Source organism: Abrus precatorius, unplaced genomic scaffold (assembly GCF_003935025.1).
Source record: "Abrus precatorius isolate BTA unplaced genomic scaffold, Abrus_2018 Scaffold9, whole genome shotgun sequence".
In the NCBI taxonomy this organism is placed as follows: domain Eukaryota; kingdom Viridiplantae; phylum Streptophyta; class Magnoliopsida; order Fabales; family Fabaceae; genus Abrus; species Abrus precatorius.
Window position 1 is genome coordinate 23,890,095 of NW_020874439.1, and position 16,783 is coordinate 23,906,877.

The following is a 16,783-nucleotide window of genomic DNA, read 5'->3' on the forward strand; positions in this document are numbered from 1 at the left end:
TAAAATGTTACCATTTTAAAAGGGAGGAGAAATTTTTTAATGAAGTGTGATTTTTTAACTCGAGGGACAAGAAAAAGATATATTTCAATAGTAAATAATTAATAGAATCACTTGTGCTCTGTTGAGTGTGTTAATTGTACGTGAGACCGATGATGTGAAAGTTAGGAAATGTGTCCCGTTAAGGAAATTAGCAACAGTACAAGTATAGATAGTGTCATCATTAATAAATACTCGTGGATGAAAGAAAAAGCTTCCCACATGAGAATAGGCTTCACTCGAGAGGGATACAAGAGAAAAGGTCTTACACCAGAAGAAGGAGACTCTTATGCGAGCTGTATTAAATGAAAATGGATAATTTGAGCAATATATGATTAAGTAGTAAAGACTCATTTTTTTAACGCATCAATGTTTTGAATTTGATTTACGTGGTGTCTAGTTTGCTTGTCCTCTTCATGAAAATCTCCTTATATATAAATTCTTTAAGATCTACCATAAACCTATCTTATTCCTAAATTTATTTATTTATTTTTTGTTAATCTTATTTCTGATTCTAAACTTCTAAACCTCCAAACAAAGGCTAAAATTTGAAGCCATATTGGTGAATGATTTGATTTGACTTTTTTTTTTTCACAAAAATAAACAAAACGCCAAAATTGGAGAACAGGGACAAAATGAACTCGAAGAGAGAGGATGTCAAGGATTAACTAAAAAGAATAGCCAAAGAAGTTGATGTGGCTCGATGTAGCCCTTTCACGGGTGAATGGATAAGATTCAAATGATAAATTTCTGAATGCAATGCAAAGTACAAGCGCTGATTACAAATAACGTGCTTCCACTTCAATCTTACGCATGTTTAGTCCAGTCCCACAATGTCCTACAACTTTTCACAATCCCATTTTGGAATCTGGACCACAAGTGCACATTATTGATCGCTCTTCAAAACGATTGCAAAAGCAGCCATAGCCAAACATTCACACCGCACAAACGAGCTAAGAAGATGCTTCTTCCCATTATGTTCAGAATTTCTGTTTCAACCGCGTTGCAATCTACCAAGTGGAGAGACAAGGAAACAGAAAAGTTGAACATGACCATGCGAGGGGAACGCATGACAGTATATTAATAAAAGGCACACACTTAATTAGATACTTAACAACGGTGTCGGTAAAATTTACAATTGCAATAGATGAGACGTGTGTGATCCGAGTTTAAAACAGTGGGCAAGATACCGAAAGCAAAAAAGATGGTTCCATTTTCATACTGAAACTTACAACCTATGTAATTACAAACCCATACTGGTATACAACCAAGAAACATATGCACAGGTAAAATCAAACCAATCGGACTAAATAATTACAATGGTAAACTTGTAAGTGGTAGTCAAAATAAAATCCAGAAGAAAACAAACACCTAAGAATGCTTAACCCTACCCTTTAGCTATGTCCCTAGTGGACTTCTCTCTTGCCCAATGCTTCAAGAAAAACAGATTTCACCAGACACTCATACACTACACCCTACTGCTAATCGTAGTTAATGCAATCAGTGTTGAAGTCAGCTGTAATGGCACCAGTGGTTGGATGATCATTGTGTACTTGGCGTACAAACTGCCCTTTGACCCGAGGCCGCTGCTCAGCCAGTCTTTTCCGGCTTTGATATCGAACCTGAACAAAGAAATTAGAGTACTTCGTAAGTTCTTTAGTAAACATGCTATAGAAGTTTCCAAGCCAACTACAATCATAGATATAGATTTACCATAAATAATTTTAAAGTAGCTTTTTACTAACAGTATTTGTGCTGGTCAAAATACCTTTTTCTCATAGCATCTCTCTTTCCGCTTAAGCCGAAACTTTGTTAGAGCTGCTTCTCTTTGACTGTAGCGATGAGAATCTGTCACTCTTAATCCATCAGAATTATGGCAACTATTATCACTAAAACCTTCAGGGTTGTTCCTGGATACCATTGCTGAAGTAGCATCTCCATCATTCCCACTGCCCATGCTTCCATATGCACTACTACTAATACGATTTGCAGTGTCATGGCATAAACTATTACCAGCACTTCGATCAGCAGCAGGAGAATCATGCCTTGCAAGATCCGAATGAATATTATCCTTTACATTGTGATTAAGATAAGCATGGGTAGCTTCATTGGACCAGTCATATCGTTGATCTGAGTTGTGACTTTCAGGATTGGAGTGGGAGGAAATACTTGTGGGAAAGGGAGAACTCTCTTTCTGGCAGACTGGTTTCGGATTCCACATGGAACGAATACCAGATTGTGCTCGGAACACAGAAGTGAAAGCATTACCATGGCCCTTAGACTTAAGATCAGAAATAACCCCTGTAGCAGGTAACAGTCCAGAATGACTGGTAGATGATTTTGGTCTAACTTGGCTACACTGACCAATGACTGTACTGGTCATATTCTCCTGCTTCTGATCTGTGCAACCATAGTTGCAATAATTACCAGAAGTAATTTCAGACAATTTATGAGATTCATCAGAAACCACAATGGGGTTGTTTACTTTGGTAGCCGTAATAGATTGTGTTGGAAAAAGAGGCTGCAATAACTTACTATTACTATACCTGCATATAGAAATTGTCACTCATCATCAGAAAATCTGTGTGATTAATAAGAATTATTGAATGTTGATGATTGAATAGATCAATAGGAAAAATCCTTTTGAATGAAGGATTAGATGCTGATTTCTAGTCACGTAAGGATGAAATCTAAGAATAACTATTATTTGGGTGGGGAGAAAGGATTTAAGGGAACTGCAGAAATGTATTGTTCAACAAAAGAAACAAAAAGGCAGACCTGTACAATTTTTATTTGATTTATAAACTTCACAAAACAATTCCAATTGGTTGATAACGTGTCTTTGAAGAATTCTTCTTATTGCTTATAAGTGATAACTGGACAAAAACACCCAAATATCTTAATATTTTAGGAGCATAACTATAGTTACCATCATTTGGATTCTCTACTGACCCAGGCTCTCAAAATTATGTTTCAGTCCAAATCACCATTTACTCAGGTTTCACCAATGTTAATCCTACATATAGAACAGAATAAACAAGACCGGCAAAGGCCAAGAAAGCAAATGTGAAAAATAAAATAACAGAAATCCATGAATAATTTTCTTCTACTGATTAAATTTTTTTTCTTTAATAGTCAAAGGAAATATCATATGACATCTGGTTTAGATACATATAATTTCAGAACTAAAAAAGTCACATAAAAACGGTGAACTCACCAAGAAAAAGCAGAAGTATCTGAATGGTTCAATCTTTGGGTTTCCTCAGTTGTTTCACGTGCTTTTTTACATGAGCTGCCAGGAAAATCTCTTCTTAAAGAAAGTCCTAGTTGTGTATCACAGTCAAACTTGGTTGCATTACCACGACCGCAGTTTTCATTGTGGTGCTTTGAAAGATTCTCAAACTTGGTAATCAAGTCAATAGCTCCTTTAGAATGTTCTACCTGCTCATTAGTGCATTCATGTATCTCAGTATTAATACCAGGATTGTCTCTGCCTAAGTCAGATCTTAAAATTTCATCCTTGTTTGCAGTTTCAGCACAACCATGAACTTGTTCTAGCCTTAAATCTGTCAATTCAAAAGTTTCATTGTACTTTGCAGCTTCTGGTGCAATTGTAATTGATATCTCTGCAGCAACTGTTTTTCAGTAGATGACATAACTGTCAATACATAGAACAAGATAAAAACAAATTCTAAGTATAAAAAGAGAGAAATTTGAATACCTCCAGCTTCACCGTTCTGCTTAGCTGATTCCCTTTCAATTTTGGTAAAATCTTCATGCTTCACCACATCATCAATCTCACTCGATTTAGAAGAACTCTTTAGCTGGGACACATCCTGCATATTTTCCACATATGTACTTTCAGCTTCCAAAATTGGGGGTGACGTACAAGTGCTCTGCACAAGAAATTGCAAAACTTGTAGTTTAAATGTAAAGTTTCACACAGCAAAACCTATCCAGAAAATATATTTTCCTCAAAGCTAAGTGGTTTGTAAATGCATTGCACAATAGATTTTAGGTTGCACATTTTAAATGTTTACCTAAGCCAAGAAATGAGTAAAAAATGTAGATAAAATTTCAGAAATAATTTTATCCGATTAAAAGTTAATCACTTTACACCCAATGCATCCATGTCTAAAGAAAATTGACATATCTAAGGATAGTGTTACAAGATAAAATTTGGTAAAATTGGGGTAGTGGAACTTACTTGAGCCTCACTCAATCTCTCACTGCATTCATTGTTTTTCTTTGAGGAAGCCACAGAACCACTAGATTTATTGCTTGCAGAATTGTTTTCTGAGGCAGTTTTAAGTTTTTTTTGTGGAAATGTATTTTGAGGAGGAGTGCTAATCTGTATAAATAACATTCAGTAGAGAAGAAAGAAATTAGTAAATAGTAAATACATGCTAAATTAGTAAGCCACAATAAAAGAAGAAAGAAATGTAAAAACTATTGAAAAATAGGACATACAGCGTGCCTTCTCCATACATGCTGCCACAAGTTCCTAAGCTCATTCCTCCGAATGGGTTTTATAAGAAAATCAGATGCCCCTTTTAACATGCATTTCAACACCATGCCAACTGAATCATGGGAAGACATCACTGCACATTGCACACCATGAGAATAAACCTGAGCTCATTTGCCATTTCTATCTAACAACAATATTAAGAATACATAGTAACAAGTGAAAATACTTATGACAGGAATGTTTTTGCAAATCTCATGCTCCATGATTAAAGAAAGAAGTGCATATCCAGATATTGCCGGTAACTCCACTTCTGTTAAAATGAGATCTAGATCAGGTGCCTTCCTCTTCAACGTTTCCCATGCCTTTAATCCATCAGGAACCGCAATAACTGTAACAAAAAAGATTACAAAGAAATAAGTAAGCCATAAAAACAATAATGCTGGGCTGAAATTGGATCAGCAATAATGCTTCGCGTTATCAGATCCCCTCTTCCTCCTTTCCGTAAAAAGAAATCACTGTATGATATACCAACAAAATATACCAAATCACGACATATATTTTACGCCACTAAAATTACAAAATTTTTCCTCCTGTATCTCGCCAAAACATCCGTAAGTTATGGTACAAATAAATACACTACTTACAAGGATAGGGGAAAAATTAAAACAATTGGAGTATGTTGCCAACGTTATTTCTATCCGGTTAAAAATATAAAATTACGGTTCAGGTAATTAGGCTCATTGTGTCTTTTTTACAACAAAACATAAAAAAAAACACTGAAGTGTGAACACAGCAACGAATAAACCTATGAATAACAGAAAAAACAGAGATTCTCAAACATAAAGACAAAATAGAAGACTCACTTTTCATACACTCGTAATCAACTTATCATAACTGCAAACACACACTACTTTCCCGAAAAGATAAAATAGAAATCTATGGCACATTGACCTACGTCACTGACGATGATGACCAAATCTAACGCGTGAAAGTCGAACAAAATCGTCCTTTAGATGTTACTGTCATTGACTCGTTCATGCAATGTAATTTCAGAAGTTAAATTTTCGCAAGCAAACAGCAACTAACGAAAACAATGCAACAAACATTATCCAGCAAAAAAAAAAACGCAATAAATAGCAAAATCGACGAAAAGTTCCTTAAGATAAGAGAATAAGAACCTGTGTAACTGCATTTCTGAAGAAGCGCAGCGATGATTTGGCGAGTAGAATGATCAGCTTCTACAAGAAGAACTCTGAGAGCCACACGAGGAAGAAATCTCTCCCATCGAACTACTTCAGCAGAGCGATCACCGTTATCATCGTTATTCCGTTTCTGCTCCACCTCCGTCTCTTTCATAACGCCGTTTAACTCGGTCACTTTAGCCATTTTCGAACAACAACATGCTGCATTCCACAGGTCAAAAGAAGAACCCTAATCGGTGACAACGGTTGAGAGAGAAAAAGAAGAAGCGAAAAATAAAACGAGAAAGATAAGTAAAATTGACCTCAACCTCATCCCCTTAAGAAGTAAAAGAAAAAAATCTGAAAAAACCGCGAAATATAAGTGGAAGAGAAAAAGTGATTCGGAAACCGCCCCTTGTGTGCTTCCAACTCAGATACAGATTCAGCGCTTGTTGTTGCTGCCACCAACCTGCTTTCGCCCACAACCGCGAAAATCGTTAAAAATATCTTCTCATCAAAATCTCTACATCTCACACTGGATCATCAAAAGGTTCATCGCTACTGCTATGATGACGTGGCACCACTTGGACCATCCGTTTTTCTAATGTGTGGTTCTTGAGGTGATCTTCACCCAATGCGTGGGCTCCACCTTTGGACACGTGTTGTTCTTCTGTCACCTCCTTCGCCACGATAATTTTCTCCACAGTATCGCCGGTTTTTCTTTTACCATATTTGCTTTCATCTTGTGGTGCCCCGATTCACACGTGGACCGTCCCGGATTTTATTCTTCTTTTTTTATAACACGTTACATTCCTTTCTTTGATATGCTTAGTTTAACCCCCTTTTTATCATTTATTTTAATTAAAGATTAGAGTTAAGAATAAAAAAAATATTTTTATAAAAAATATTTAATATATTAAGTATATAAAAATATACTAAATATTTTTAATAAAATTTTATTATTATTGGTTAGTCAAATTTAACATTAGGGAATGCTTGTCATGTAATTTTTTTTATATTTTAAGAATTATATTTTTAACAAATATTAATTAAAATATGATTACTACATCTTAAATATTTTATAAAATTTTATTATTTTAATTTCGTATTTAATTTAAATATTATTTCTAAAAAATAATAATGTTTCAATTTAAATACATATACTTTTTAAAAATACTTTTTAATTTTATGATAATTAATAAAAATTATATTATTAACTAAAATTATCGAGATTAGCACAGCCTGATGAACCTTTATGCTATGTTTGCGTGCAATGTTTGGATGTAATAGAAAATGAATAGGAAGAAAATAAGTAGAAAAATATATGGTAAGAAAAAAAAATATAAGAAATGGGATGAAAAAAATGAGTTGTTTGGATGGATAAAAATAAAAGAGAAAATAATGAAAAAAATTATTTAGACGAATAAAAAAGAGAATATAAAAATAGATAATTTGTATAAAAAATATTTTTATAATAAAAATAAAAATTTTAAAAGTTAAATTAAAATATTAATATAATTTTTAAAATTTACGTAATTCTTTAATTATTTTTAAATTTTTTATATTATTTAAAATTATTTTCAATAAAACATAAAAAATCTGAATACTTTTTCTATACAAAATCTCACCTGTGAAAATGTTTTTTTAGTAGATACCACAAAAAATATTTTTCACTCATATAAAACAACAACTAAACACAAAAAAAAAAATTCTTGCAACTTTCCATTTTAACATAACTCTTTTTCATTAAAACAAACGAAGCATTAGTTTTGTTTGTAGCATGGCCTGGAAGGTAGCCGTGAAGTTTGCAGAAGTGATGACCCATCATTCCACAATGAATGCATTAGGGCCTATCTTTATCTTTCTTGCCATTATCAGACTTATTACCTCCAAATCATCATGCAACTACACTATTAGTTTATTTAATTTGGATGACAAAAAGGGCTACAATGATTGAGGTACATGCATTACCACTTGTGATCAGAGCAAATATAATAATCTGGATTTACGATCTAGCTTAATATCAGAAAGAATAGAAATATTTGTATAGTTCAGCGGCAGAGTTATGTAAACAACTTTTATTTTTATTTTTGTATAATGTTTCTTTTATAAATTAACTTAATATATATATTTTTCACTGTATATTTAAACAATTTACTAATATTAGTTGATTAAATTGTTACCAAAAAAATTCTCACTTTTTCTTCTTACTTTATTGGCGTAAAGAGTGTAGTGTCTGAAGGTGAGACAAAAACCAAAAATATGTATATATGCATGGTATAGTGTTTCTTATTAAACTAGCATTTGATGCAATGCTCTTACCTTGTGCTCAAAACTCATTTCGACTCTACTACAATACTCAGATAGTACTCATTTTCTTGTTCAGGAACCTCTACAAATATTGATCCGTTTGTTTTAGAGTTACAAAATAAATTCTCACACTCTCTAATGAAAACACGTTTGAATATGAACATGTGGACGTGATTTTGATTAATTTATTTTAAGCATGCATTGTAATCAAATTCAAGGATTCAAAATTAATTTTTCTAAATTTTAAACCAAATAAAATGTCTCAAGCATACAATCTAAGAATCTTCCTCCGTAGAAAATCTAATCGCTGCTATCTTTTATGCAGACGCCAAAGCTGCAGTCAAGGCTGAGTCTTCTCTACGCCCTCTTTAACTATTAATGTACGACCAAAACATTCCTGCAAGAAAGAAAAGACCAAACTATGTAACAAACACAAACACAAACACAAACACAAACAAATGAAACAACATTGTAAAGGACTTGAAGCAGATTTTACTTTTCCATTGAGAGACATTGCTGCGTCACGTTCTGCCTCTGATTGAAAGGAGAGAAACGCATAGACTCGGTTATTCCCATGTTTATGATCATGTAACACTCTTAAACTAACGATGTTCCCAAATCTGCTGAAGACATTTCTCAACTCTTCAGGTCTAACAGTCTTAACAAGATTGCCAACATACAACTTATGAGGAGCTTCATAATATATCATTTTCTTGTTGGAAGAATTCATCCTTCTAGAATTCATCTCAACTGAAAATCTAACCCGCATTTCACGCCCATCAACATCCTTCAGCCAAAACCAAAAAATTTCAGATCAAACACCCAAGGCATATACAGAGAAACACTAACAACATATATTCTTTCTGACATGTTCTTTCAAACATTTTTATTATTGGTTAAAATTTATTAAACATTGAAAAAATCATGCGAGATTCATTTTTAATTTGACGATTTTCACTGCAATTTTTGTAATTTTCAATAAATTTCAAATGAGAGTGTGTTAAAAGGATCGTGTAGCACTCCTCGTGAATCTAATACAAAGGAGAGAGTTTCGAAGGACTAACTGATCCATCCAATTCAGCAACCGCATTTCTTGCTGAGTATATAGATCCCAATGTGACATAACCACACCCTTTACTTTCATCAGTCTCAGGATTCCTGCAAACCTGAAGCAAAGCAAGTAAAACATGATAGAAAGACATTGTGTGATGATTGCAAGCTCTCAAACATCACACTCAGCTATCATATTCGGATTGTAGGGATTGAAAAACTCAACTCTATGACAAATTTTTCAAATTGGACCAGCTAAATTTGATAATGAAAAGCTTGTAACTTTGTTTTACAAAGAGAAATTCACGAAAAACCGATACAATAAATAAATGATATTTTTATTTATAATTGATAATTATAACCTTATTTCATGTTTTGACAATGTAAAAACAAAATTTCATTGTTTCAAAGAGGAAAGAAAGTGATATTTTTATAATTATTTATCTCAAAAAATATATCAGCTAAAATTAAAATAAAAAATTACAACTAATAATATTAAAATAAATGCAAATTGGTATCAAAACACACACTAATAATGTGTTCCATATTAAGGAAATATTGGATTTGACATTTTTACAACTTAAAAGCTAGTTTAAAAATAAAATTTTTAAACGTAAAAGCACAATTTTAATTTTAAAATATTTGTTTGGTCAATTTAGAAAAAGCTAATAATAATCTGACCTCAACAGAAAGAATGGTTCCGTAAGGTCTGAACATATCAAGTAAGTGTGCTGCGTTAAAGCTTCTGGGAAGATTGCACACATACACCTCACATGCTCTTTCAAGCTTCTTCTCTCTCTCTCTCTCTTCTTCATACCCAAAAACGTCATCGTTTTCGGGGTACGCATAAAATTCTCCTCTGTTAACCACCGCCCTGGTTTTCCTTAAAGCCAAAGGAGAGAGAGAAGATTCTAGAGAAAGCCTTCCATGCCCGAAATGCGAAACGAATCGTTTTAGAGTGAGAAGAGAAGAAGGTATGATGAAGGTGAGAGAAAGTGTGTTTGGTGGCATTTTTCTTTCTCTTTTATCTGAAACGAAGAAAAAAGAAAGAGAGAGAGAGAGAGAGGACAGATTCACGTATAAACCGGTTTGGACCCGATTCAGTTAAACCGGATAAAAAGTTCTTAAAAGTTTAAATATTAATTAAAAATAAAAATATATATATACTGCCTCATTAGATAGTAACGACACCGTACATTAAATCAATGAATCCTTAAAAAAAAATTAGAACTTGTGTAAACCAAATTTAGATTATTATTTATATGGTATTATTATTATTATTATTATTATTATTATTTAAATATTTAAATATATTACATTTACACGCCTTGAAATTTAATAAAGTTTTTCTGAATATCATTTTTACATTATTTTGATATCTTAATTTATATGATTATATAAAATATTAAGAATAATCTATGTAATGCCAAAAGGTATTACATAAATTAAGTGAAATTTATAGAATCTAAAAGAAAGTATTGGATAAAATTTTATTAAATTTTAAAATGTGTGAATATATTCATCTTTTATCTCTCGTGATATCATTAATCATATTATCTTACACTACTTATATTTTTTTGTTACAGAAAAATGGTATTAAGACGATAACACCTTTAGTTACATAATTTTAGTGATATTCAGCCCAATTTCCTAACACCCATCTACTAAGTTGACGTTTCAATTATTCAAGTAGCTTTGTCACATAACAGACTTAACAGTTGTTGAAATGCTCCAAAAATGTTTAGTACCCAAAAGTAATTTTAATCATCGCAAATAAATAAATAAATCCTATCATTCATTACCGTGTTTCCAAAAACAGAAAACACTGTTACTTTCTACCTAGTACATACTTGGCTTTCATTCATTTATAAGAACAAATTCTTATTTTTGAAAAGACTCTAAATAACATTTTAATTATAAACTATATTTCAAAATACATAATAAACTATAAGTATTAAACATCAAGCATAGCAGTGTAGATAAACCAATACCCTATCTACCTTGTACTGCCTATGGCACTTCACAAATAAATTGAGTGAACGGAAGAGCAGAGGGGTATAACTAAAATTTTATTATACACCGTTCGTAGAGGCTACAATCAAACTTTGAAGATGTCAATCTTGACACAAGTTCCACAAACAATGATAAATATAAGACACATAAAACCAAATTTTCAACCCAAAGAAAAAGTCCTGTTTATATTATATATTAGACATGGTAATGATGCATTGTGTGAGTAACATTTGATCACTAATAAGCAAATGAAAAGAACATTAATACAAAACTGAAAGTTCCAAGTAAGAAAGGATTAGACATGAGCTGTGCCTTCGGTGAATTTTGGATCCTCACATCTATACCTGCCATCTGGTCCAATTCCAAAACCTTTTGGATCAGCAAACACATTCTCCAGAAGCTGGCTGCGTGGTGGAAGAGGGCTCTCATCTGCAAACTCAACGGCGTCCTCGAGGACCTCGTCGATTTTCTTCTCTATGGCCTTCAATTCTTGTTCATTGGCTAAATTGTTCTCAATAAGGTATTTCTTCAATGCAGTGATGGGGTCCCTACCGGCATAATGTTCTTTCTCAGCTGCCAAAGACGAAACACATTATGATTACTAATTATTATTAGCAACACATACACAAAAGTAAGTCTCCATCTTGTACAAATGACTAAAAATAATTCATAGCTAATAGTCATACATAAGAAAGGAACATAGTTATTAATTAGGAGAGCATATTAAAAGGGTAATTTGAATAACATGGTCCCAAACTATCAAAATGAACATTGGGTACTCATCTGCTAACACCATGAAATGTGGAGTTGGATTATAAAGGCTCAAACTAATCAGACTGGATGTGGCGAGTGAAACCCTTAGTTACAAAACCCTTGCTATATAAGGTTGGTTGATTTATTTCTTTAGTTTTATTATACTTTTCATTTTCCAAAATACTTTTTATTGAAGAAAAGCATGATAACAAAGAACTAAGGAAAAATCTTATGTGCTCAGTACCATAAATGAAGCAGTGCTAGAGATGGAATACATGGAATGAGTATATTAAATGAGTTGATCGTCCAATTTTTGGGTAAGCGAAAATCTAATCAAACCATAATTTACATAACTTCAGGTGGGCTATACAGATCCTTGTATGAATTTACTCAGCATTCACAAGAATTCTCTCCTTCAAATCAAGACATTTACTCTCGGCCAGGTTAATAACAGCAATAATCTTCTCATCAACTCTACCTACCATTGGAGTTAAAACTATAATTATTTTAGTAAAGATATGCAGCTAAGGAATAAAAAATGTAATAGTCAAGCCTAAACAATTTTAAAAAAAATATTCCAAATTTGAGGATAATAACTAAAGTTCAAGATATTGGTTCTTCAGGCTATAGAACTCTTGACTTATTAAGCATAATACCTTTTTACACTGTTAAGAAACTTTACAATGCATGACTGCAAGTTCAGCTCCATCTATTTGTATTGCTAATTAAGACTACGTTAAGCAAACTATATGTCAAAATAAGTGTAAATTAATCATAGCGCAACTGAAAATAAATTCTGCCAAATTGCAAGGGAGAACATCAACACACGTACTTCAAAGTTATTAGCGAGGGAAGATATAATCTAAATAAATGCTCACCGGGGTCACGAAGCTCATCAGGGTCAGCCAATGAGTGTCCTCTAAATCTATAGGTCTCACATTCCACTAGAGTTGGTCCCTCTCCTCTTCTAGCCCTTCCAATTGCCTCCTGTGCCACCTCTCTGACCTTCAAAACATCCATCCCATCGACGTGGATCCCTGGCATTCCAAATGCTGGCCCTTTCTTCCATATCTGAGGATCTGAAGTTGCCCTAAGATGTGACATCCCAATAGCCCACAAATTATTCTCCACCACAAACACAATTGGCAATTTCCACAGGGCTGCCATGTTTAGGCATTCATAGAACTGCCCATTATTACAAGTCCCGTCTCCAAAAAATGCCAATGTCACCTGATCAGCATCTGCCTGATTTAATGCCTCTCTTCTGTACTTACTGGAAAATGCTGCCCCGATTGCAACCGGAATTCCTTCACCAATGAATGCAAACCCACCAAGCACGTTGTGCTCTTTTGAGAACATATGCATCGAACCACCCTGACCTCGGCAGCATCCCGTCGCCTTCCCAAACAGTTCACTCATCACAGCCCGAGACGGGACCCCCTTACTCAATGCATGAACATGGTCCCTGTAGGTGCTCACAACATAATCTTCTTTCTTCAGAAGCTTGATGAACCCAGTTGACACAGCCTCTTGGCCATTGTACAAGTGAACAAAACCAAACATTTTCCCCCTATAATACATCTCAGCACACTTGTCTTCGAAGGCCCTCCCTAATATCATGTCTTCATAGAGCTCCAACCCTTCCTCTTTAGTAACAAGCTACACACAAATTCAGATAAAAACAACAATCTTCAAACACTTACTCCCAAACAAAAATTCCAAATTTATACATATATACATACCACTCACACAACACAAACTATTTTCAAAAAACTTCTGAAGCCAATTGGACAAATAGCACAAAACTGAACACATAACGTAAAACACACATCGACATAGCGTGAAGTAACTACACATCTGAAAGAATAACCAGTAACCAAAATAATAATTAACAAGAAAGCATTGACATTTGAATCACGCAGCTTATAAACCCAATTGGGTTCAATTCCAATGAGCTGAATAGAGTGAAAAAACTAACTTTTTTAAATAAACCCATTTCAGAAAATCAATAATCATCCACACAAAGCATAAACTTTTCACACAAAAAAAAAGAAAGAAGGACAAAGGGTTACCAAATTAGAGGTTTGTTCAAGAAGAACAGCAGCAACAGATGATGATGATGAGCGAGGGGCAGCATGGGGCTTAGAGAGAGCATTGAAGCGAAGAAGCTTGCGAGTGGATCCAAGGAAAGAAGAAGAAGGGTTGGGTTTGGAGTGATCAAAAGAGAAAGAGAGAGGCTTGTCATTGGATCTGGGACTGGTGGAATTGAGAGGGAGAGGAGAGTGTGCAAACTTTGTTGCAGTGAAAGACATTCTCTTTTCTGACTGCAACAAAAAGCCAAATGTTTTTAGTGTTATGTGATGAATTAAAGGGAAGAGGAACACAAAAATGATGTGTTTATAAGAAGCAGAAACAAAGACAAGTGAAGGGACGGAGAAAACGAGGTAGTGAGGCTTGGAGATAACCGTCTTTGCTGTTGGGGGGTGTTTGCCTATGTTAATGTCTATGTGCAATTCATTTCATACCAGGAAAATGCTTTTTTTCATATGTATGTAAATTAAAGTGAGACAATTTTTGGTTGTCTCTTATTGTTTTAAAAGGAATAATATATTTGAGATGCGTATGCCATAAAGAGTTTATTTTTAATATATTATTTGTGAAAGGTTTTTATATTATTGATTAGTTGAAGTATATAATAGATATAATTTTTTAAATTAATTGTTATTAAAGTTAATAATTTGTAATTAGATGACAATATAAAAATAATATTTTTTTATTAAATTTAATGTTATAATATTCTTTTTTAACCTAATTGCGAAGAATAATAAAGAGGACTAGAGGAGACAGGTACCACCAAAATCCAACTAACTTTTCCTACATTAGCATTCACATATTTAAACCATTTTTTGTTTGGTTTTTTGCATGAAATTTCAACCATGTCCCTGTAAGGATATAGATAAATATTGAATAAAGTGGCATTTTGTTGTCTAAAGATACATTTTTTTTAATTTGGTTTATTTTGGAAAATTGTTATATCATATTAACAATATAAATATTTAAAGCCAATCGAATTGATGTCACCAAAATTTTATTATTTTGACCTCATTCTAAAATGTTCAGAGAACTAATTTAATTAAATTTTTGTCGAGTGCCTCCGTGAAAATCTAAAGCAGTAGTTTAATGCTATAAACATATGAAATAATTGATTACTTTTGCTTTAACTAGTTTTAATATAATCAATGTAATTAAATTAGTGACCTTTTATAATTAGCGTGACATAATCTTCAATAATAGGTAAAAAGAAATGATTTTTCTTTAATAAAGGCAATGATCTTGTGTTAATATACATAGAGACGTGGGGAAGATGGGGGAGATAAAAGTATAATCGGCATTTCTTATGCAATTATAGCATCTGTTGTTATTTTATCTAAATTCGATCATGTTATTACATCACACCTCCAAAGAATTTGGAGCACATGTAAAGCAAGTGATTATGATATTATGATATGTGGTTACTTCATTTTATTTTTGTTTGGTCACCATGGTTACTTCATATTTGAGTGGTTAGTTGTTCTTAGATGAATGGGTTTGGGTCTTCCAAATTAATGTTATTTTGAACCAAACATAAAAAGAAGTTCAGTGAAATGATCATGTGATGCTCCTTACTCGTCGACATGGCACTGCCTATGGAATATGGATCAATTCCAAGTCCTTTTCATGCCCACAAATGTTTGTCCCTTTTTCACTTCTTTCTTCTATCTAGTCTTCCTCTTATCTTTACATAGACTACCTTGCTTTCCTTTATTATAAAGTTGTGCTCAAATTAAATTTATTTTATGATACTGAAAAAATATGATATGAAAATAAAATAATTTTTTTTAATCTGTTATTCATATTTTTATAAAATATAATCAAGCAAATGTCGCTTTATAAATATTATTTCTTAAATATATTTTATTGACACTTCAGTTTAGTTATCACAATGTAGGTTGAGAAACTTTACAATCATATATCTATCATAAAAGAAACATTTTAAGCTTTTTCTAAAAGATATAAATAACTAAAAAAACCGAATCGCTTATTTATTATCCTAAACACTTATTGTAATAAGAAATTTATCCTTTAAAGATTGTGATATCAAATAATCCTTTTAAAACGTATTATACCGAAATAATCTAAAATAAAATTACGGAGGATGGAAATTTAGTAGTTTGGTCTCAATAATTTCATGTATTAAAGATTTTAAGCAAAAATTTGAACATATTGTGCATGTTATAGTAACCTCAAATGAAGAATAAAAATAATAAATATGTAGAATTAAGAAAAAAATATATGTACTTTCCTTTAAAAAATTATTCATATAGATGTTCTAATTTTATAATAGTAATTGAATATATATATATATATATATATTATAATTGAAAAAGAGAAGAGTGCAAGAGTATAAACAAAATGCCATTGAAATTATGAATCAATTTTACAATTACAAACAAGAAATAGTTCTAGTATGTGTGTACTTATAAAAAAATCATTCATAAAATGTATGCTAATATTAAACAATAATAATTGTTTAATCACAGATATAATTTTATATAGTCTATAATGAAATAACTATAACAAAATATTGTTTTGAATATTAATAAAATAATTTTATAGTTATATTTTGTTGTTTTTTTAGTACTATTATAATACTTAAATTATGAACATAGTAATTGAATTATATGTTATAATTTAAAATTTTGGTTTATTTTAAATTGTGAATCTATTTTTATTTTGTCTGTATAAATATAAACTGATCACCTAATATACAAATTAAATTTATCAATATTATTGTTTTCATTTTGATCAACGCCAACTGTACATCAACAGGGTCCATAGCTCAGTGGTAGAGCATTTGACTGCAGATCAAGAGGTCACCGGTTCGAACCCGGTTGGGCCCTATATTTTAACTTTTACAACTTAAATTTTTGCA

The 16,783-nt window shown here is 32.3% G+C and overlaps 3 protein-coding genes and 1 non-coding gene across 10 annotated transcripts; 1 reads left to right on the forward strand and 3 right to left on the reverse strand.

Moving 5' to 3' along the window:
* Window positions 1-695: 695 nt before the first annotated feature.
* Window positions 696-6,224, reverse strand: LOC113848857 (two-component response regulator-like APRR3). Of its 5 annotated transcripts, none has more exons than XR_003502031.1 (9): window positions 5,683-6,220; window positions 4,731-4,892; window positions 4,507-4,637; window positions 4,244-4,387; window positions 3,758-3,932; window positions 3,254-3,671; window positions 1,805-2,582; window positions 827-1,658; window positions 696-747 (listed from the first exon to the last, which is right to left on the reverse strand). XR_003502031.1 is itself a non-coding variant. In XM_027478220.1 (9 exons), exons 2-9 carry the CDS (start codon window positions 5,888-5,890, stop codon window positions 1,518-1,520), a joined length of 2,097 nt encoding a protein of 698 aa, XP_027334021.1. In that variant the 5' UTR covers window positions 5,891-5,907; window positions 6,015-6,224; the 3' UTR covers window positions 1,164-1,517. The 5 variants fall into 5 exon arrangements, 4 of the variants coding, with proteins under 4 accessions (XP_027334021.1, XP_027334020.1, XP_027334019.1 ...); XM_027478220.1 differs by lacking the exon at window positions 696-747 and having other exon boundaries at window positions 1,164-1,658; window positions 3,758-3,872; window positions 5,683-5,907; window positions 6,015-6,224; XM_027478219.1 differs by lacking the exon at window positions 696-747 and having other exon boundaries at window positions 1,166-1,658; window positions 5,683-5,907; window positions 6,015-6,221.
* Window positions 6,225-7,959: 1,735 nt separating this feature from the next.
* On the reverse strand, window positions 7,960-10,117 carry LOC113850296 (28 kDa ribonucleoprotein, chloroplastic-like). 2 transcript variants are annotated; one of them, XM_027480774.1, is made up of 4 exons: window positions 9,727-10,117; window positions 9,060-9,161; window positions 8,492-8,782; window positions 7,960-8,392 (listed from the first exon to the last, which is right to left on the reverse strand). In XM_027480774.1, the coding sequence occupies exons 1-4, from the start codon at window positions 10,054-10,056 to the stop codon at window positions 8,336-8,338; spliced, it is 780 nt and encodes a 259-aa protein (XP_027336575.1). In that variant the 5' UTR covers window positions 10,057-10,117; the 3' UTR covers window positions 7,960-8,335. The 2 variants fall into 2 exon arrangements, with proteins under 2 accessions (XP_027336575.1, XP_027336574.1); XM_027480773.1 differs by having other exon boundaries at window positions 8,217-8,782.
* Window positions 10,118-11,099: 982 nt separating this feature from the next.
* On the reverse strand, window positions 11,100-14,326 carry LOC113849317 (pyruvate dehydrogenase E1 component subunit alpha-3, chloroplastic-like). Of its 2 annotated transcripts, none has more exons than XM_027479149.1 (3): window positions 13,884-14,326; window positions 12,690-13,470; window positions 11,100-11,631 (listed from the first exon to the last, which is right to left on the reverse strand). In XM_027479149.1, the coding sequence occupies exons 1-3, from the start codon at window positions 14,121-14,123 to the stop codon at window positions 11,354-11,356; spliced, it is 1,299 nt and encodes a 432-aa protein (XP_027334950.1). In that variant the 5' UTR covers window positions 14,124-14,326; the 3' UTR covers window positions 11,100-11,353. The 2 variants fall into 2 exon arrangements, with proteins under 2 accessions (XP_027334950.1, XP_027334951.1); XM_027479150.1 differs by having other exon boundaries at window positions 11,123-12,289.
* Window positions 14,327-16,679: 2,353 nt separating this feature from the next.
* Window positions 16,680-16,751, forward strand: TRNAC-GCA. Its single transcript has one exon. It is a non-coding gene; the product is annotated as a tRNA-Cys (tRNA).
* The last annotated feature ends 32 nt before the right edge of the window (window positions 16,752-16,783 follow it).